Source organism: Hippichthys cyanospilos, chromosome 2 (genome assembly GCF_059441005.1).
Source record: "Hippichthys cyanospilos isolate Australia breed blue-spotted pipefish chromosome 2, RoL_Hcya_1.0, whole genome shotgun sequence".
Classification (NCBI taxonomy): Eukaryota; Metazoa; Chordata; class Actinopteri; order Syngnathiformes; family Syngnathidae; genus Hippichthys; species Hippichthys cyanospilos.
In genome coordinates this window covers 28394304-28417391 of record NC_142370.1, presented here as the reverse complement: position 1 = coordinate 28417391, position 23088 = coordinate 28394304, and the positions used below count along the sequence as shown (strand labels likewise).

The following is a 23088-nucleotide window of genomic DNA, read 5'->3' as shown; positions in this document are numbered from 1 at the left end:
AGCGTAAGTCTGCTGACACTCCCTGCCTCTGTGCAGCCATATATAATACCCCCTCCTTTTTTAGCAGCTCATTCTCATAAACATGTCGCAGTGACAACTTCAGAAACATGAAACTATTAGCGTGTATCTTTGCTGGCTTTGTTTAAAAAAAAAAAAAAACACCCTGTGAGATACATGTGATTGTGTTTCAGCTTCTTAAGCACTGTAAACAAGGATTATTGTGCTCTAGGCAGGCATGTGGGATGACCATGTGACCTAAACACATCCAGTTTAGGAAGTAAACGCTCTAAGGCATCATCATGAGATTCATATGTGATTGGGGTTTGAGTTACAAAGTAGACGTGCACACCTTGGAGCACTCAGCTGGAATTAGCACCACTGTTCAGAAACCACAAAAAGGCTCACAGTGCGGACAAACACGTCTCTGAGCAAGATCATTTCTGTATGCAACAGGCCATTGAAAGCGAGCAATAAAATCCTTTTATTCTTCATATATTTTATCTGTTGTGCGTGGTCCGTTTAATGCTGCTGTCTGGCCAACCTGAATGGGCAAGAATCACATCTTCTTGATTTAGATGAGCTGTGCCAGCGGTGGGAATCATGTGGGAAAATGGCCTGGAAGTAGGACACCCCCACTGCCAAACGCTCGGCTATCAAAGATGGGGGAACACTTCCATGGTGAGGCCCACTCGGCAAGCTATTAAACATGGGGAACATTCCTCAATAATTCACTTTGACCCGAGCCCAACACGCTAGCGGCGGGTCAATGAATACAGAGGGCTACATGAAGGCAGGGAAGTGGGGGTAGTTTGAGAGAGAAGTTATGGGTTAGGTTGTAAAATTGAATGAAGAGGACGTGCAAAAACAGTCATATGTCAGTGGGATCTTCATGGCGATCTGTCCTCTCACCATGGTATTCTGGGTGTTTATCATTCAAACAGATCCAGTGTTAACGACCTATTGCTTCTCACTAAACTGTATCTGACAAAGTGACTATTTATCTGCGCGAAAAAAAATGCTGAGCGGATTTTTTTTTTAAATGTCAGGGAGAAACATTTGTAAGCACGGCCACAACGGAGAGAATTACAGTTTTAATTTGACCAAATCAAATCCCTCCTCTTGGCAATCCTCTTATCCAGTAATCCCCAGGTACATTTCACATGGAGGCAGACTCAAACTGCCCAGTGTAGCAACACATCTGGCTTGGTCACAAGTTGACATATTGTCCAACTTTAAAGGGACAAATGGAAACTGTCCGAGCATGCAAACAAAGCAATGTGCATGTTCCAGTGCTGTCCGGCATTCTCTGCCAAAACAGCAAATTATCTTCTCCTCTTGATAGGTGGCATTCAAGCAATGACCTCATGGAAGAATCTATGTTTTGCTGTCAAAGTTGCACAGCATCGATTCCCATGGCAGGAAGAACTTTTACTGGCATTTTGTCAAAGCCAACAAGAGTGATAATTCCTTCACTCTCTCATGCTTCGCTATCAACTTCTCAGATGGTTCTGTTTTTTGAGATAACAAAATAAACTAAGACATCCATTTATAGCTCAGAAGTTTTTCAGTAACCACATGCATGTCTGTGTTCTTTAAATAATGCTGACCCTCTTGTGACGTTGACCTATTGTAGCATAACTTTGGAGGAACCAACATCAGAAGCAAATGACAATACATAACCCTTACTCTCTGAATCAAAATTCCCTTTTTCATAGCATTTTCAACACCGGTCATTCCACTGTGGTTTTAGCGGGCCGGCAAGGAAATCTTAATCTGCTTGACAGAGTGTGAGGGGACAAAAGCGGAGGCAGCAGAAATTCCTGTGTCTATAAACCCCTCCGCAACGCTATAGTCCAAATGACAATGATCCATTTCTTTCTGGACAAATTAGAGTCAATGTGGTTAATGCCACATTCTGTTGCCACGAGCAACAGGACGCGCTTTTCTCCAGGTCCACTCACCCCCCCCCCCCCCCCCCCCCCCCCCCCCTTCAAATTGGCTTGTCCCACTCAGTATCCAAGATCGTTGCTTGCACTTAAGAACTGCGTCGGTATATATTCACGGTATATATTCTTAAAAATATTTACGGTTAGCTGCAAAAAGTCCTTCAGTAAACTGTGGATCAACACCAGCAAAACCTGGAAAAAAGGGGCTTACCCTGGTGGAGATGCTGCATTCTGGTACAGTCAGAGGACACTCATGGTAATCCACGTTTGCCTCCCTCTCTGCAGCTGGCACCCCGCAGATGATCAACTTTACATCCACAACTCGTCACAGCTCTCCAGCCTCCTGACCGGACCGAACCCCAGCTGCCTCTCGATCTCCGTGACCCCTCTTAAGTACTGTGTTTCTCTGCAGCCCTTTCAGTCTGCCAACATACATCGACCCTACTCGCGAGTCCTGACTCTGCTTCCCTCTCCTCTCTCTACATGCGCTCTGCCTCTCAGCTGTGGTCTCTTTCACATCGACATACAGCACTGTGAGCCTTCCCCCTGCCCGCCCCGCCCCCAGGCTTTATCTCGCCTCAATGGTACATCTCCGCTTCTGCCTCTCCCTCAGACCTTGTCTCTCCGCCGAGCAGGACACTGAACATGTGTTCACTGCTGCATCTCTGAAAGTACTGCCTTCCAGCAATGGCAGAACCAAGTGGGGGTTTGCATGGATAAGGAGGTGGATTTGTATTTTTTCAGGATGTGGGGAGTGTGGAGCTTACAATGTGGAGGTGGAAAAGAACAAGCAAGCTAGCTTCTCCTTGTGAGATTTGAGTAAGTGCTGTTTAGAACTGCCAGGAAGTTCGAAAAGAGGCCTTGCTATCTTCATTTTTTAAGACAAGCAGAGAGGTACCAGATATTCTGAATCCCTGAATGATTATGTCAAGTTACAAGAATAGGCATTTTACCAAAAATTCTAGGTGAAGCAGCGAGGAAGGTGAAAGGCAGAGAGGGAAAAGAAGGTCTGAGTTTTTGCCCATCTGCTGCAATCACAATCAGTCTCAGCTGAATGGCTGTGACAAACTGCAGCTTCAACCAGGGCCTGCAAGCGAGGACCGAAAGAGATGGGATGCAGGGGGGGAAGAGGATGAGGAAAAAGAGTGGGAGGGGGGTACCCTCTTTTGTCTGTTTCCCAATGGGGCCGGTATGAAGAGAGGCGGGCATGGGAGGGGAGAAAGGGGGGAATTAAAAGGGTCCCGTTGACAGAAGCGGACAGTTAAAGAGGGAAGAGAAAGAGACCGGTCTGACTTGGAGTCGAGGCCATCGCTGCCACTTGGCCCCACATTCACTGTCACTAATGTGCTGAAAGAACAATGACACCAACCATGTGAGGAAATTAGCCTGCAGGAGGAAAGAATTGTGGAGGCGGGTGGGGGCTGGGGAGAGAGGATGGATGAAGAATAACGAAAGATGCTCCACATTGTTTGGACCCCGCTTTCACATTCATCATCATAAAAATCGGAAAGATTCATGATGGTTGGTGATGATGAGGGTTATGCAGCGAGATAATCGTGTTTAACATAAGCACAGCTGCTTCTCAGACAAATCTGAATATGGAGCCAGCGCGATTTGATTTTCAGAGCAGGTGGCTGCCAATTAGATGCCATTGTCCCATTTGGGTAAAAAAGACTAATGGTCGACTGAGTCGGAATTAACACATACATGTGTGCATAATCAAAAAATATCGAAGGCAGTGTTCCATGCTAATTAGATCAGCAGCAAGCGGTCACTGAGCGATGGTTTTATTTTTGCTGTGCACTGACTTCACACATGCACTCAGCTTTTCAACTCGGAAAACATGATGCGGTTTTTTAGTTGCGCTTTTAATAAACTACTATATGTTATTACTATGCGCCGCATTTGGATGGAAACCAATTCGGGGTGCACCCTGCCGGCTGCCCGAAGACAGCTTGGGATAGACTCCATCTCGCCAGCGACCTTTGCGAGGTTAAGCGGCTTGGATAATGAGTCAACCAATCAATAAACTTATTTGGAGTGGAAAAATCACCATGGTACGTGGTCCTAATACACTTCACCAAATAGTACAAGTAGAACAAATACATAAAATAAAATAAACTCATAAAAGTGACAGAACCGAGGTGGGTATTCCTGTACCTGTCTTTGATCAGTTAACACGAAACGGTTGTGCTGTGGTCATTCGGCTATCATTAGTTGTTCTATACTGTCCCGTATTGTACTACACTGCAGTAGTGTGAGCAAAAAATTCCTCTGTTTGGAAACATTTGGCCGCCCGTACAGCCAGCCAGGCTCCACTGCTGTCACGTGTACACAAAGACACACTTAGGGCTAGGTTAGCATTCCACAGGGAGCCTGTGGGCAAAGGGAAGGAGACAGGACGGTGCTGAGACAGTCGTTGGCAGGATCGATAGCAGCAGGAGTGACGGGCTGTTGGAAGAGCGAGTGCAGTGGAGCACGACCTTGTTCAAGGAACGCTTGGACTTGCATGGCTTATTAAAAGTGGGTCTTCTGCTAGAAAGCCAGAATGCATATTTTCTGAGTGTGTTGTTGAGACCCATTGTTATGTGAATTCAAAACGTCTGATTTTCTTTGGCTACATTTCAGCACAGTTTTAGAGTGTTCGACTCACGAAAGCTTGCTGCTGAAAATTCGATTATGGTGTTGGCACTGTATGGCCATCAGTGGAATCGCCAGAGTCATCGGCCCCACTTTCGCTCTGTGACATAAATCAGCGGTGTTTTGATCACAGATGAGTAACCAAAGACAGACGGAGGACGCCGGCATGCGTCAGAGTTCATTGCTGGACTTGTCCAATGGGCTGATTCGGAGTGTGCTCAAACATTTACCACACCGGTAACAGGAGCTAACAGTTTTTCAGAGAGGAAAGTAAACAATGGCAAATAATTTCTAGATACTTTTTAAATCCTCAAGGGGAAGCACGTGTGGTTTGCATTCAGCCATTCATCAGATGTTTCAGTGTCAACATGGCAGCTCTTTCATTTCCTGCAGCAATATGAGCAAAGGAAATTCCAGAATGCAGACAGACAGCCTGTTTGTTTACCCAACACAAACCCACTCAGATCAGCAAATGGCCAGACAGATGCAAATCACAAGACAGTCATGCTGGCAGAACCCACCAGTGTCTGTTTGAAATTGTATGTGGCGAGACAAGTGTGTAATAGGACAAAAACATTACGGCCGAATAGTCATTTCTAATTAAGCATGGGTGGGTGGGGTTGGCTGTGTGCATTGCGATGCAAGTCTGACGAGACATGGTGAGCTTCAGACTCATTTCCTCTCTGAACACAGGAAATACTGAAATTATTCCATAAACAGAATAACTCCGATTGAGTTTATCTGTACTGAACCTTGGTTGTTTCCAGTGTGACAAATACATATATATATATATATATATATATATATATATATATATATATATATATATATATATATATATATATATATATATATATATATATATATATATATATATATATATATATATATATACATATATACATATACATATATATATATATATATGTGTGTGTGTGTGTTTGTGTAAGTCAGCACTCGATGTGATCCTCTGCAAAAAATCCAAATACAGTACTTCAAAGGCTGACCTGAATCATTCAGCAAGCCCACATTGGGTTGTTTTGGATATTACACATTTTCCCACCTTCCTGTTTCCTTTGGGACAAAGGGATGCTTTCAAAAGACCTCCAAGCTGTAGGTAAGTTTCATGGAAATGATCTCCTATCAGCCCAAACCACAAAAACACTGCATAATAATAAAAACCACACGGCCCTGATGGATCTTCATCGTTACACTGAGGATGTTTTGACAAGAAAGGCTCGGAAGCACAGGCACAGCTCCAAATAACGCTGCGCTTTCGTGAGCACCAAAGGGGACGCACCGCACTCTCCCGGTACTGTACTCATATACTGAATTTCATTACACAATGGAGAAGAGCTCAAATGGCATGTTGAAACCACATGAATTTATTTATCTCAAGTACAACAAAAGATAGATATGTGCTGAGAAAAACAACTTGTGAAAAAACAGCTTAACCTTGACCATGTCACAAGCTGCAGCAGCGTGGATCGGCATTACCATATTACTGTTTAAGCACAGCAATTCTCATTTGTTCAACCTTGACGGCTCAATGGCGGAAGGCCTCATCAAACTACTCGATTAACCTGGCGCAGGCACTATAAAGTAGATGCATGTATTTCAGCAGACGTACAGTAAGCCTCACAATCTGTTTTTATTCAAACACTCACAAATATTCTAGCAGTACTTGGAGGTTCCGACACGGAATTTACAGATTTAATTTCTGTCTAATTCTGAAGGTTATTTGAGATATTTTTTGTTATGTTTTGACACCAGTGTTTTGTCATGGTGATTAGAAAGTTAGTTCATGTTTTTGTTCCCTTCGTTTCAGCGTCTCATCATTGTGACTGCGTCCACCTGTCCTCGTTAACCTGCTTCCCTTGTATCTGCCTATCAGCTCCCTGCTCCTATTGTGTCATGTCCTGGTTTTCCTTGTTTGTATTGTCAGTTTTGAGTGTATTTAGTTTCCTGTTTCCTTGAAGTTCTTGTCGGGTCATTGTCGAAGTTGTTGTTTCAATGTGGAATTGTTCTGTTGAAGAGTTCCGTAAGCTTTAGTGTTCCTCCGAGTCCTTTTTTTGAAGTATTTTAAAGCTTATTGCTGAGTTTTGATTCGTTACTTTGCACGCAGTTGTCGACCTTGTTTTTCTTGTGTTATTTCCAAATAAAATGATTATTTTTTCCAAGCGCGACCTGCCTCTCTGCATTTTAGGTCCACCACCTCAACCACATTGCTGTCTTGCATACTGAAGGCAAACAAAAAAAAAAAGTGGCTCACAAACAAGAAAAAACAAAATGGAAAATAAAGACGGTAAAGCTAAAAGTTCTAGGGTGTGTTTTTACCTCCACAGTGATGGCTTCGTCGAACCCTTGAGAACGACTCACAGAACTCTTAGAGTTTGATCAAACTCAGGATAAGAACCACTCTTTTAGGGCAATGTATCTGGTGGTGCAAAAAAATGTTTGCTCGGCGGCCCATCAGCATGTTGTTACGCCACTGGTCAGCTTCTTTTTGTCATGAAGTGACGAAATCTATGTACTGTTGTATTTTGGTGCGGCAATGAACTTTTTACAAATATTCAAACAGATTTAAAGTTTGCAAAACAGATTGTAATACACGAGAATGCTTTTTGTGGTATTTCCAATGTTTGATATGTCTAAAATGAATAAATTGCAGGCCTGCAAAAAATCATTGGTGACAAATAGTAATTCTCTCAAGTGGCTTTGTGAACGTTTGGGTGCATGTGCATCTGTACGGGTCAAGGCGTCCGGCTGCGCGAAAAAAAAAATGCCCATCATCATGTTGTTGTGACACTGGAAGAATGACATCTACTTCACCAGGCAGGCCTTCATTGTTCAATTGCTTTTGCAAACACCAACTCGACACAAGCGTGAGAAAATTGCTTGTGTAAAAAGTGCTTTGTTCACATGAGCTTTACACTGGCCCTTGTGTCAAAGAGCAAGCAGACATGCCTTGGTTCACAAAGCATGAATGTGTATCTTCTGAACACGTTATTCTCATAATGAACATCGTTGTGATAATGAAAACAAACATCTGATGCCTACACTTTCCAGAGCATTGTCTTAGCATTGGCTATACATCAATTTGAGAAGCTGAGAATTCAACAGATGTTTCTGAGGTGTGATGAAAACAACAAGTTGCCACTTAGAATTTTTCAAAGGAATATCACAAAACCCGTGCTTGAATTTGCAGCCGAGTCGTCACAGAATCGCCTATAAGTAATCAAATAAATAATAATCATTAAAAAGAAGTCATAATTGTCTCTCCACTGGTGTGAAAGTACCCTATAATGCGGGACAATGAATGACATGAATGCACAAGGTCACTGGGTCAGGAAGTAGAGGACGAAGGAATGTAACGGCCTGATGGATTGATGGGCCCCATTGAGGTCCAGTGGGGAATGTCTACAACCCCACAAGGTGCTGCCTAATGATGAGGGTTTTTTTTTCCTCACTGTGAAATGTTGTAAGCCTTGTAGAGTGGGGAGCTTTGAACCTTCCCGGTTGTCTTTGGTCTTATATATTTTGTCTCGATAAAACAAGCAATCGGAAAGATAGTAACTGAGCCACAATTCAAGAAACAGTGTGAAAATCAAAGCACATCTTATTGATGCTAAGGTTCTCTTTCATCAGGTGTGGCAAGACTTTCACTAAATGTAGAATTTGAAGCTGAACAAACCTTTTGGCCACATGTTATCGACATTGCCTCGTCCTGGTCAGGACACAAGTGATTTCAGGAAAATACGTGATCAAATTTCAGTGTAACCTACAAGTTCATGGCCTTCTCAAAAACACACAGCGGGACCTTGCGAGGGCATTGTGGCCTTGCTAAGAGGCCATCAGGTCAGTGACGATGACTGGCTTGTGTCTAAATAGGGGTGCGGATGACTTGGACAGAAGGGTCATTCCTTTACGCATCTCTTTTCTTTATTAAGGGGCGACCTCGCCTAGTAAAGGGGCTGGCCGCTGGTCATCCACCACCACCCACCTCCATATCAACTACGCATCCCGAGACCCCTCACCCCCAGCCCCTTTCTGCCCTCTCAGGGGGAAAATTACTTTAAGCAGGGGCAACATAGCTCCTTTGAGATGGAGAGAAGTTTCTTTCATAAAGGGAGAAGTTAAAAAAAATGGGTCGCATGTTTTTGGAAGGATGGTCCAGAAGTACAGAGGTGAAAAGGTCATTACGTTGGCATTTCCATCAGTGTTGCGAGCCCATTGTCCTGGAAGATCCTTTCCATGAGAAATGCCCCCAGTCAACGCTGCACTTGGCCCAGGGTTTAACTCCCCCACCCATTGTTTCCGCACACAAAAAGTGTCTTTTTGATAAAGATGTTCGGCAAAGCTCATCTCGGACCCAAAACCAAACAACATTGTTATGCTGCCTCTGACTGAAAACAAATTGCTGACAGATGCTCATATCCCTTGTCCATACAACATCTGCCCAAAAGTCGTAAGAAGGTCTTACCTCCGAATGTTGCGGCGCTCCTCCTCAAGCTGTTTAAGCAGCTCATCGATGCACTGGTTGGAGTCCATGTATTCCTGTCATGAACAGATTAGAACAGTAAGCAATGGAATTAACCTGAAGTGAGATCATCAGCTATATCCTGTTTCTTGCCCAAAATCATCTGGGATAGGTCAGCTCATCTGCAGTCATATAAAGATTGAGCTTTACAGAAAACGAATCGATGGAATCTCCATCCTAACCATGATGACCAAATTGTAATATTCTCAACACAGTACTGACAAAAGCACTACTGCACTTTGCGTCCACGATAAAGGTGCATTGCTAAGTGTGAACAACATCTCCTTTCCCACGAGTTGATTGATGCCAACCGTGAATAAATCATGCTCAAAAATGTTCAGGTGGATGTAGATAAAACCAAAAAGTAGAATCATTGAAACTATCACTGATATGCCTCAAATGTGAAGTAACCAGAACACCCCCAAATGCCAATGGGACATGGCAAATGATGCTTAATAACATAGAGTCATAGTTTGCAGTCTCAGTTAGATGTAAAAAAATAATTGAAAGGTGAAACATTCAACAAACAAATCTACTGATGATCCAAAAACTAGATAATCAATTGAACAAGACCACGTGTTTGTTTGGGGTTTTTTTGGTTTGGTTATTGTTTTTTTTGTTTGCTTGAGCAGACAAAATTACTGTCTGGACTCAAACGCCTTTCTCCCATTAGCAAAACAATCTTGTAATGATTTTGACTGCCACACAAAAGGGACCTTTCTTTGTGAAAGGCCAGTGTCAGGGGAAATATTTACAGGCTACATCAAACACAAAGTAAGGCTGCCTGAGTCAGTGCTGTCATCAGGCAGCTCTCTCCTAATGACAGGGCACCAGAAAACTCCTCAGCAAACGTGCAGGAATGCCAGGAATGCAGTGTACTTTTTGTCATGTGAATGGTATTTCAAGTGAAGATTTAAAAGCCTAGCTCACGTGTGCAATGCACTGCAAAGTATTATATTCTGAACATTGCTTTAATTCTGACAGCATGAGAGAAAACTGCACCATTCCCACCAAAACCAGTTACTCACAGGTCTGGACTTGCTCAAACTTAATCTCAAATTTCTTGGAAGATCATGTTCAGGACAACGTCACTTAAAAATCTTCAGTTGTGAGTTGTGAATGCACAAAATGGAAACACAGTACTTGAACTGTTAAAGTGGACCTTTGGTGTCGAGGAAGAACGCATATACGTTTTATCGAGAAAATCTGCATCCAAATATGTACCTTCACTGGCAGTATTAAAGCAAGCTTAGAATAGATTGGAAACATATTTGTCGAAACAGCATTCTCACAGCCTTACTTGCCAGCATGGTGGAGACATGATACAGCATTGTTGACAGCATGTCTGTGATTCCTCTGTCTCCTGTTCAGTTTACTTCGGAGAATAATAATAATAACAATAATAATAATAATAACAATAACAATAACAATAATAATAATAATAATAATAATAATAATAATAATAATAATAATAATAATAATAATAATAATAATAACTAGAGCTGCAAGCAGCTATAACAGGCCCTCGCAGACATGAGCATGTTGAAGGATGAACAGTTCCATGTATGAACATATTGGGGTATGAATATATTCGTGCAAATGCAGGCGAAATGTAGAGGTCAATGTTCTAGAAAAGGTTTCATTCGCATTTGTCCAACGGGGTCAACTAAGTAATTGGAATTGCAAACTTGGTAATATATTTTCTGCCACGAGGTGATTCTAGCACTACGATGGAATATATGTTTGTTGATGTCTGAAGGAATTGACTTTCAATCAACGTGTGAAGTCGTGAGAAGATGAGATCATCTGGGATAAACTACATCAGCATTTACTGCTACGATAAATGGATGAGCACTGCTGAATAGGCTACGGCCATGATCAAAACATCGTAATATTTGATGAAAGAAATTAAGCGTTTCTGAAGGCCTGTCTGAAAAAACTTCAGTGATATTACTTTGACAGGCTCAACAAGGTACCTATAAATGAAAATGTAATTTTTTGCTGCCACCAGGTGGCGCCCGCACTACGAGGAAAAAAAGTGTGTTTAGCATTGCACTCCCAAAATGAAATTTAGAGAAGATCATCTTGGTCCAAATACATACAAGTTTTACCGGTCTGGCCAGACATCGGACTTTGAGGCGGTGTAAAGGCCAGGCCCAAATTTGAAGAGTCACGAAACTTGAGATTCATAATGTTCTCTTTGTCTCAATATTCTCCTGACTAATTTTCAGTGAATTTGCTGAAAGCAGCATAGCAGAGAACATGAAAGTGTAAAAACTATCTCTTTTGTCTGGCACCAGGTGTCGCTATTGGTACCGTTAAATTGTTAAACAGGATTACCACAGTGCAAAAACTGAAATATTAAGGTTTTTAAGCACTGGTGGCATAGGAAATATGATTCAAGTATTTTGAAGCCCCGCCCCCATCATATAGGTTAGCCGATCTTGACGAAAGTTTGCCCAGTTGTGCCACTTTGTCAGATAATGGAGCACGTCAAATGTGAAGTTGATCGGGTCAAGGGTTTTGGTACCGAAAAATGTACAAAATCATAATTTAACTTTGGAACACGTATTTTGAAGCCCCGCCCCCATCATATTTGTTAACCGATCTTCTCAAAATTTTGCCTAGGTGTGCCCCTATGTCAGATAATGGGGCACGCCATGTTGAGTTGTGTTTATTATGTGTTTGGGCTCATGTGACCATTCAAGTGACCTCTGAGTTACATTAATTAAACCAATTTGCGCATACAGTGCACTCCGACAATACGGGCACTCCTACAAGAAAATGATTGGCTTCTGGCGCGCCATAGACCAATGAGGGCAGGAGTTGTAATCCACTTCTGCCCAGGAGTTGTCATCTACTCCTGCCCTCAATTGTACAGAAAATCTACTAGTAATTGCTTTAAAATATCTGCTTGGTTATTTTTCAAATTAATTATAGCGCCACCTATTTACAAACAAAAATGTCATTTTTTTAAACTTTCATGTGTTGTGCTAAGCCCATAAGAGTAAATTTACTGAAAATTCGTCCGAATAGCATCGAGACTTGGAGAATAAAGGTATCCTCATGTTGTCTCGCGAGCCAATCGTGTGTCTTGTAGGAGTGCCTGCAGCATTTGCGTTCTCAGTCAACTAATCTGTTTGGCATGCAGGAAAGCATCACAGCCCGTATTTTCATAATATAGTTTATTTCTTTGATTGACAGAGGGCCTGAAAGATAAAATGAGAGAGCACTGTTTCATCTATGTACTTTCCTTTTTTTTGCATCATTTGTCTGACTACTGAATGACTTTTATATAATATCAGTGACTACTCTAGATAAAACTACAGTACTCCTCTATGCATCTCATATGAGCTTAACAAAGGATTCTCTTCCTTGGTAAATTCAAAGTCTCTGCCCAAATGTGTACAAATAAGACACAATGTTGAGGTCAGTAGCTCACATGAAAGACAAAGTGGTGACCTCTCCATTCCGTCACCTGCTCCTGCCATTGCTTGCTGAGATATTTCTGACTAGTCATGCCATGAAATCTTGGATTGCAACACCAAACCCTAAATTGCAGCCTTAGTAAGTCAATGGGCCAGGCACTAGACTGCAAAATCTATTATTGTGTGTTTTGCGGCTAAGCTGAGAAAACATCTTTGCGGCTAAACTGAGATAACATCTTTGCATTCTGCAATCAAAAAACAAACATTAACATTGGCCAATATGGCTGACAGCAAAACAAGACTATTGCTAAAGATTTTCCACCTGAGTGAATGACTAAAATCCATGCTTTCCATAAAGAAGTAATATGGATTTCCATATAGAAATTAACATTCTATTACTTGTAAAATGTACTTCACCCATAGACTCACTTTCCATTTACAAGGCCCTCAAAGTGCATTACACTAAAGTCATCTACCAACTGATGATAATAATACTAATAATCCTACTACTACTACTAATAATAATAATATGGAAGGAAGCAGGCGTACCTGGAGAAACCCCATGCAGGCATGGGAAAGCATGCAAACTCCACACAGGAAGACTGAAACAAACCTGCCACCCTTGAATTCTGAGGAGGACGTGCTAACTAGTTTTCCAGTGTGCCACCCAATCGTAATAATAATATAAACAATAATAATAATAATAATAATAATAATAATAATATAATCTACAGGAAATACATTTTGAAGCTTAATTTTAACATTGTAAAGTTCCAGTGCCTTTGTTGGCTGCAGGGTGAGAGTCATACTGCTTTAATTGTTGGTAATTAGCTCTTCACAAAGTTAGCTGCAGACATACAGTACACTGAACAAATGCTTCCAGTTCACCGGACAGTATTTTCCTGCCTGTCCGGCCCAAATACCATCGAGTCAATAAATATCTCGAAGGCAGAAAAGACCCTGTTCATCCTCTTCCATGGATTTGGTCTATCTAATGCTCCAAGCACCTTTTGCCGCGCCTTTCGCAAACATCAACACCTCACCACCGTCAAGAATCGTCGGCAGATTATCTTTCCAAACATGAGCCACCGGCAGCGTTTAAAATAACCCCCCTTGTGTTTTGAGTCTTTATCAGCCTCTTTGAGTCGCACAGAGCACCCTATTCATGCCTGCAGGGAACAGTGGTGAAACTGTTCACGGGGCAAACCGCGCACGGGAAATTGGGAAAAAAGTGAAAGCATGCAAAAATCCTGGCTTTCTTACAGGACGGACAATGTCAACCTTGCAAACTATGTATTATTCAAACTAGCTTTTGACAGGAACATGACGGTGCTGCTAACTGTGTTCCCAAAGCCACACTTTATATACAGTCATTAGTAGCACCTGTGTTATTCCTTCAATGACTTGAAGTAATAGCCCAATTCACCCCACATAAAACTAAATGCAAGTTCTGAACATATGTTTTTACTTCAAAATATGTGTGGAACTTTTCTGTTGAAGAGGACAAGAGGGGTACAAAGTTGCCCAAAGTTTTACAAGCTCAGCTTTTATGATCATCTTGGGGCTTGTATTCTGCCAGGTGTAGTCAGGGCGGGAGATTTTGGATTGGTGGTTGGTGATGAAAGAAACGAAAAGGAAACAGGGAGCTGGGTGCGGCAAGGAGTTCAATTGGCTGAGGTAAGAGCGGCAGGCTGCTGCTACAAAGAACCCGGTCAGAGAGAAAAGACAAGAGTCTGCTGAGTGCTGCTTGCGCCCAAACTAAGACGCCATCTCAGCATTCCGATTGAGACTTGGAAAAGAAATGAAGGTGAAAGTGATAGAGGAGGAAAAGGGCAGACTGAGCTGAGTGATGCCAAACAGATGTTTGCCTTTTGACTTTTCAAGTGCAAAGTAGAGCTTCTGTTTAGCCTTTGACGGGAATTCGGCACACGTTACTGAGCAGTTTCGATTGGGAGCTGGCGCAGCAAATAACATTTCACAGTCCTGTGGTTGGGAGATGGAATCTGGGCTCTGGCCTACCTATGTTAAGTGTGCATGTTCTGCCTGCTTTGCCCGTGCTTGCATAAGTCTCCAAAAACAAGCACGGTAGCTTCATTGAAGGCTGCAAATTAGGTTTAAATGTGAGTATGAGTCGGATGTCATAGATGAAGTGTACCTTGTCATCCGCCCGAACCCTGCCAAGACAGGCTCAAGCTCACCCGTGACCCTAAGTGCTGCACAAAATGAATGGATGGACCCCTGTCATTTCTGCCAAACAGTCTTTACGGGACAAGGTCCCGAAAGGTTTGGTACAAAACACTGGTTTGTCAATGAGCCCGCAGGCTGAAAATAAGTCCGGTAAATCACGGGCTTTTTCCACTCACGCGCCAGTGCCCTTGAATGCCCTACCAACAGAAGTTTGTGCAGTCACCGCAGTAGAAGTCTTTAAATCCCAACTAAAAACACATTTCTACACTCAAGCATTCACTTAATGAGTCTTTCTGACTGCAGCTTCCTTCTTCTCCTTCCTGCGTCCTTCTTCTGGTATGGAGAGGGGGCTAAATGCAGACTTGTGCCGATCGACTGATTAGGCCCATTAGGCCAGACTGTGGGGCCGATCATACCCGATCACCTGCTCTCAAGGCATCTTTGCACATACTTACTGCTTAATATGACACAATTCTTTTCTTTTTTTTTAGCTCTCGCCATCAAGTGCAACCTGTTGAGCCTGGAAATTGGCTCCTACCATCTTCTGACGATTTTCCATTTTATCCAAATGGGTTTTTTGAGTTTTTCCTTCTTCTGGGCGCTTTGTTCAGGGGATGCCGTTGTGTATTTGGATGTTCCCTATGATTTCTATGACCTCTTTTTCACCCTTTGAGACTGTGGTGTTTCAGGGCTGTACAAATAAACTTGACTTGACAAGGTGACAAGCAGTTGCAGCAACAATTAGAACTGCAAGCATATCTTCTTGCAGGGCAAATCCCAACGGAGATTCATGAAGGGTCGTCTCTTTTTAGGCCTTAGTCTGATTGATTGTCTCAACCATTTCAAGCATAAAGCTTGTCAAACCAGGTGTCTGGCAGATGGTGAGACTGCTTAAATTAGTCTTACATATATCCTATATGTGTGTCCTATATATATCCTACATATGTCCCATATATATATATATATATATATATATATATATATATATATATATATATATATATATATATATATATATATATATATACGTATATGCTATAATGCTGTGTGTTTGTGTGACTGTCACCACCTGTGCCACTCTATCTTATTACATTTCCTGTCTTCGTTGACAAAGCTACAGTTGTGAGATTGCTTTTGGAGTCATATAAGAATATTAATGAGAAAGAGATGAGTTGTTGCGACCCATGACCCCAGCAACAGGCAACAACTAATCTCGGGGTCATATATGATTTCTCAACGTTTGGCTGAGGCTGCAGCCCCAAGGTGTGCGCAGGCATACACAGTAAATGAACCGAACTTGAACGGAGCTACAGAGAAGACAACTGTGCGCACATGGGTGTTGTAAATCCATGCCTCCCCCAACCTCCAGGTCCAACTGTAAATAACGCTGTCATAGGTGAGCTTTCCATGTTGAATAATACACGCATTGGTTTATGTCCTTTGGCGCACGTTTGGAAATGTTCTTTTGTTTTGACGTCCAAGCAGCATTCCGAGCTCAACATGCACAGCACATCCTTACATCCTATCTTTGTACAAAGCTTGCAGTAATTCAGCAGCATGAACTACTTAGATTGCAGTCTTGGAATTCCAAAATGAATTCAGAGCCAGACACGTGCCATATTTACACAAATTAATGGCACTAAATCCTTGTTATCTTCTCATGTGCAATCTTATTTTTAGCAACTACGCCAGTTTTAACATTTCCAGATGTGTGCTGGTGAGGAATTTGACAAAAGGGCTGGTTCTAATTAAGCCTCTCAAATGGGGTGACATCAGTAGACTTCTTTTTGGCTCAGCTTTGATTCACATTTTACAGCAAGGTGTCAAAAGTCATTTTTTTTTCTCAATAATTCTCCTTCGTTTCTTAAACCCATTTCAAGAAAAGGAAGGTGATTTAGAATGTTGAATGTCCCAAATTGCAGTTTTTCCTAAGTTTTTCCGACAGCACTGCTGTGGGAAATTGCTGCAACGCAAGGACCTAAACTTCCTTTGCTTAGGCCAGCTATTTGCTTTACAATAACAACACTGTTCTATCATTTCTACATGTTTACTCAGCTAACTCTTTTATCTGGGGCAACCCCCACATTGACCCCCTAACCCCCAGCCCCTTCTAGCAATTTATTCTCCCATTCTCTGAAGCCTCTGGAAGCTATTTCTCAAGCGGCACTGGCCAACAGGCTGATTGAAGTGGGGTAGCAGCTTCTTTCTAAGGGTTTACAATAGCTCACCCATTAGATGCCCTCTACCCCTGAAAGCATTACCTTCAGCATGAACTGTTTGCCATGGCATTGTACATCTCACACTAGGCCATTCTGCATTGTTCACTTGTAGGTCACAAGTTGCACCAACCACACGGGGTGTATTATTAATGGAGGCTGGCATTCACTACATGGTCAGCGGTGAAACATACACAGAACATATTGCAAGGAGGTTTCTCATTGGACCATTTATTCTGCGTCAGTAAGTGTTTCAAAGACTTATTGATTCATTATTTAGCTCTCATTCCCCTGAAACTCCCCCACTTCATCAGAAATCTGGAAATCAGGAAACTAAGATTATATAACGCATTGAAATTACAGCTACCCCAGCTGTACCACCAGATGGATGTCGGGTCGCAGCTTGATAGCCCTGTCCTCACAATTGTCCCTTGGTGACCGCTGTGGCAGTGCACAAAGACAACCATTGACCACTGACACAATCAGCCTCTGGGCATCACCCCATCCCACATGGAGCATCCCCCTACCCAAAGTGTTCACCTGGGGCCAGGCCCGCCTCATAAAGTCCTAATCACGGTTCTTACGTCTGTCCACAGCAAGTGAGCACGCCAGAAAATCATCGAGTGCCACGAGCGCATCACTATAAACTTGAGTTATGGACAGGGATGTACATAACTGGTACGCAGGTATGCATGCGTGACAGAAATCACTGATATGTGCTTTACTTCGGAAGCACACGGCTCACATTATGCACTCCACAAAGACCCATGTGAGCAGTTATTTGGAGAGTGAGATGATACTGATTTATTTCTTGGACTTTTGACATACAGAGCCAGAGTCTTTTTCATCTTGAAAACCAATTATTGAACGTTATCAAAGATGATTATGTTGTTCCATACTTTACTCTGCTCCACTTTTTACTGAAGCTACCCACCAGAGAAATTTAGCAATATAGACATGGACAGAAGTTGCTAAACTACACAAACCTTGCTTGAGTTATGTGGATTCTTTTAACATTTTGTAATTGTATTATTGGAGTAGTAATCATGTTAGAGGTCTTGCTACCACAAAAATGTTAATGTCTATGAGTAATGCAGTGACATGAATGTAAAATTGCTGAGGTGTATACTAAAATGCATACGTTGTCCTAATCCTTTTCAAATATAAAATTCATCCGTATCCAGTAATAATTAGTATTAATTTTGAGTTATTGACAGAAAAGAATTTTATAAGCTCACAAGCTAGTTAGTGTGTTGCTGTGAAGCCGCCACGAATGACCTGAAAGAAGATTTCATATATATATATATATATATATATATATATATATATATATATATATATATATATATATATATATATATATATATACTTTGTTTTTTTCTTGACTACAAACCACATCGGTATATAAGGCGCAGCAACAAAAATTAAGCAATTTCCACAGATAAGCCGCACAGGCCTCTAAGCCGCAGGTCGTAACATCAGATATATGCGAAATATGGTGTATGGAAGTTTAATAAATACATTTTTAATTGTATTTTTTTTAATTGCCTGGATTACATGTTCGCAGAGGTTGCTGGAAAACTGTGTGTGTTCTGTGTGGAGAAAGTGTGGCAGTAATGAAATGGTCTAATCTGAGGAGACGGCATCATGAAACAAAACACATTGACAAAATGGTTAAATGTATCTTGTATAAGAGTAATGAAGCAAAATGATTTCTTACCAGCAGCAAGATGCTAAATCAGGACTGTCATAAAGGTCATGAAAGGAAAAAAGACAGGTTCCCCGCAACACCTTACGTGTTACACGGCAAAGGTGTTCTCATTTGAGTCAAGACAGATGTCTCAATTTATGTTGCCTCGGTTCTGCTGCTCAAAATAAAAGCACTTAGGCAAGAAATTAAGGGAGCGGCGTCTGCTATGAAAATAAGCACTTTAAAACACGCCAGACAGGATTTTAACCTTTTACACAATATGAAGCACAGGCCAACTCAATCAAAAACATGCAAATGTGCACTGTGTGACACATCAGCCACGTGGGCAGGTGACTTCCTGCCCATAATACCGCCCAATGCGAGCCTGAAAGACAGGCTCTCTCCATCGTGCAGAGGTGACACATGGAAGTGTATTGTGCAAATGTCCCTTTGAAGCTGTCACCAATGAAAAAGTACACAAGCCCAAGGGACGCTCGGTCAGGGCCACAGCAGGGACAGCTGGAGAGGACACAAACACAGACCCACGCGAACACACGCACATACAATGAGCAAACAGTCGATGCTTCGAACCCTTGGGATGCTCACGTGAAGTCTATGCGTCACATGTACATGTTTTACAATTGCATATGCCCTAGAATGACTCAAAGATTACATTATAAATATAATTCATTTAATTTGTGGATGACCACAGGTAACTGACAGTTAATATATGCAAAAAAATATCACAATGAACGTCATTTATCCAACAAATATACTGGTTTCTCAAAACAGCTTTTTCCAAAACTAACATTAAAACAAGCAATGTTGTGCATCCACTATAGCACTACAAGCAACATGGCCTTGATATTTGGGGAGAGTGTCTGTGTGCTGGTCTGGGAGCTAATCTATGCAAAGCTCTAGAGCAGAAACAGTGTGTTTAAAGCCAATAAGGCGCTATCAAAACCAGGGCAGAGTTAATTAATCATGTCGGCATCCTTTTCATGGCCCTCCTATGACTGTCCCAAGGGCGTGTGGGTGCATGTGTGTATCTACGAGTGCGTGTGTGCGCGCGTGTGTTGGTGTGTGTGTGTGTGTGTGTGTGTGTCCAAATGTAGAGAAGCAGCACGGTGGTGCAGCTTGCAGCTGGGGGATATTTACATAAAGTTATAGGGGGTAGCAGATTGCAATGTAATCCTCAAGATACTTTTAAATTGCCAAATTACAAAAAAAGGAGCACCATTGCATCCCGTGCAGGAACATGATTTTCTGCATTATTACACTCTGATACAAGTAAGTAGAATTCATGGTAGATTTCATATTCACAATTTACTGCTTTTAAGATTTTTTTGAAAACTGGTACCTATGACTCGTGGTTGTATCAGAAAAAAAACAAATCTTTATTATTACTTACATGGACACAGTTCATTCTAAATGAGTCATTCTTTTACATTTTTTGTTTTTTTTTTATGTAAAGACGGCTTTAGATTAGTAACCCTTGCCAGCTGATGATGAAAGACTTGCTCGCCAAACTACACATGGTTGACATAAATATCTCCTATCTGTTGCACCTTTAGTGTAAGTAAAGCTTTCATTGGCTTGCCAGTAAAAGCAAGATGAAAATGGCTCTGGAGGCCCAACAAAGATTAATTTGGATCCAGACTCCAAAGAAATACAACATGAGCAGCAATGCCAAGGCTTGATGTATGTTGCTGCATTAAAGTATGTCAGACAGGTTCACCGGGTCAGCCTGAACGCGTGAGGAGGTTCAAGTTGGGATTTGGAAATGTGTGTGTGTGTGTGTGTGCTTGTGTTTGTGTGTGTGTGTGCGTGCGTGTGCATGTACGTGTGTGCGTGTGTGTGTGTGTGTGTGTGTGGGGGGGGGGGGGGGGGGGGGGGGGGGGGGTAGGTCCTCCGGAGCTAATCTGGGCATGACAGTGAAATAGGATGGAAAAACGCAATCATGCATCACAAGGCTCGCCAGTTCTTGGCTGTTTGTCTCACTCGTTCTCTTTTCATGAGCCATTAGTCACTATTCAGTTCCTGTTAATGTAATTAGACATAAGATATATGGCATCTCAGAGCTGGACTTATGTCAGTATGACTCCAGTACTGCAACCGCTGAACATCTCTCAAAGGGAGACATTGCGGGAAGAAAATCGGGTAAAAGGAAAAAAATCCTGGTGGTTTCAAAATCTCGTCACAGATGACAACAATGTTACCAAAAAGTATGCAGCCTTGTCGTGATCTGAAATAAGTCCGAATGTGAAGGATAATTACTGTCGCTGCATCACAAGTGACCTAGATATGCTACACAGACATGGCTTACTTTGCGCACAGACAGTACCTGGTGGATAAAATCAAACTTCAAATAAAATAGTGGAATGTGAGTGCTAGCAGTCGATCCACGGAAAACTTGCATGCACCCTTGTACATAGTACAGCACATTTGGTGTTCTGCCTGCAGCCCCCCCCAACGTGGTCCTCTAACCTGCAGCAATTCCTGTCTGGCCGAACGTACAGTAGGTGGTTGTAAATTTGCCCTGACTGAAAGGCAGCCTGATTATTGGCCAGCTCCAGACAGTCTGCCAACTGCCCCACTTTCCTCTTCTATGGACGGGATGGAAGGATGACACTCACCGCCAGTTGCTCAAGCAGGGGAACGTTCCTGATCCTGCGGACGGTGTGGCCGGCAAACTGGCTCATCCTCGCTCCCCTCTCCCGGTTGCCTGCTGTCTCTTCTTCCGCCTCATTCACCACTTCTGCCCCAGCTGAGTCTCAGCTGCTGTATGCCACTGTGTGTGATTTGTGGTGCGTTTGTGTGTCTCTCTCTACGTGTGTGTGTAAATATGTGCAATAGCAGGCTGCCAACAGTCTTGTCTCAAATCTTGTCTGTCCTCAAGTAGGCCACTTCAGCCCTATTCAATATTCATCCTTGTGATCATGCTTTTAAGTGTCGTCAAGTTTCAAAAGCAGCGTTTGTGTTTTTGATCCTATTAGACCCCTGGATTCGCATCTTGCAGCACGGCAGTGGGGCTTGTGAACACCTTTATGAATCATGACCATAAGCATGTGCAGATTATGCTAAAATGGCTCAGCAAGCCAAAGAGAGAACTTTGATATCTTTGCATTAAATGGTGTATAAATTGGGTGACGATGCTGCATCCTTTAAACTGTCAAACACTTGACGAAAACAATGAAAACGGGACTCCTTAACTGTCTGCTCATTTTGGAAGCAGGAGTGGCCCCTGTTCTGTATCATTACACTGCTGTCTACCAAAAGGGCATATAACCTGTGGGCTGTACAATGATTAATGTGAGCTGAGAGACAAGGTAGTGTTTTTCTCATGTGACAGGCCATGCCTGACCAAATTTATGACATAAGTGGTGGTTTAGCGTTATTCAACTAGCCTGTGTGAAGCTGCATGTTTGCAATACATGCATTGCTAAATAAACAATAATCGTTTGCAGTTAAGTAGGGTTCACCAATCTAGGTTATGATATATATTGTTGAAAATGTTTGCAGCTCACAGATTGGTGTCTTAAAAAAAAAAATCAGTTGATGCACTTCTACAATAGATCATTGAATTGTGCCTTCTTGAAGTTTCTACTCATGCAGCGCTTCAAATTGCATTGTTTTCGTGAGCATGAACCATGAAAATGATTATTACATAATGGCCGTCTCACTATTTTGGTTGCAGATGTGACGCTTGATCTTTCCATTCTTAAGAATAATACAATGAAACAATAACCTAAGTAGTTTTGTGCATTGCATAAGCTGTAGCATAAAATAACTGACGGAATAATTATTTATCATTGTCAATATGAAATTTCAACAGCTTAGAACATGATCGTGATGATTGCTTGGGAGCAAACACTTGTTGGAGACAGATCATAAACCTCTCCTCGCGCTTCTGGGATCTCTTGATCTGGTTCCTTAACCTGCGTGTATCCAGCGATTCACAATGCGTCTGCTGCACTATTCCTACACCGTATCTGATGTGACAGTGTAATGCTTTTGAACAGCAGATACACTGGCAAAAACACAGTCTGAAAAAGAGACACCAACATCTATGTGAACATGGCGATGGACAACCTACCTACAATCGCTGTCTATCTGACTGGACTGATAGACCAGCTGAAAAGTCCACAGTATGTTCACGTGTGATGCAACTGTGTCCAGAAGAATGGCCAACGTACAGCACAAATGAACCTGACTCAGACTGTACTGGCTGGATCACACTCTTCTTTATACAAGATGGACCGAAAAGACAAAGACTTGTCATGCCCTCTACATTGAGAAAATATGTTCGTGTCAAGCTGCAAAAAGGTCATTAAGGGGTGGTCAAGCATTGAGAGAGGGTAAAAAATTTATTTGGTAGCCAGGGCTGACTTAGCAGCTGAAAGAAGTGATTCTTAGGTGCCGCACATGGTGTCAAGAGATA

General features: G+C 42.2%; 1 protein-coding gene across 3 annotated transcripts in view; it reads right to left on the bottom strand.

Moving 5' to 3' along the window:
- Positions 1-21385, bottom strand: part of LOC148428133 (nck-associated protein 5-like) — a 79025-nt gene extending 57640 nt beyond the window's left edge. For 2 of the 3 annotated variants that reach the window (XM_088408296.1, XM_088408298.1), the window contains exons 1-2: positions 21284-21385; positions 9070-9143 (exon numbers count right to left, since the gene is read on the bottom strand). In XM_088408296.1, the coding sequence (XP_088264422.1) occupies positions 9070-9143; positions 21284-21349 (140 nt within the window). In that variant the 5' untranslated portion in view covers positions 21350-21385. Of the gene's footprint in view, positions 1-2157; positions 2447-9069; positions 9144-21283 lie in introns of those variants that run through there. The other variant, XM_088408297.1, reaches the window with a different exon arrangement.
- Positions 21386-23088: the final 1703 nt, after the last annotated feature.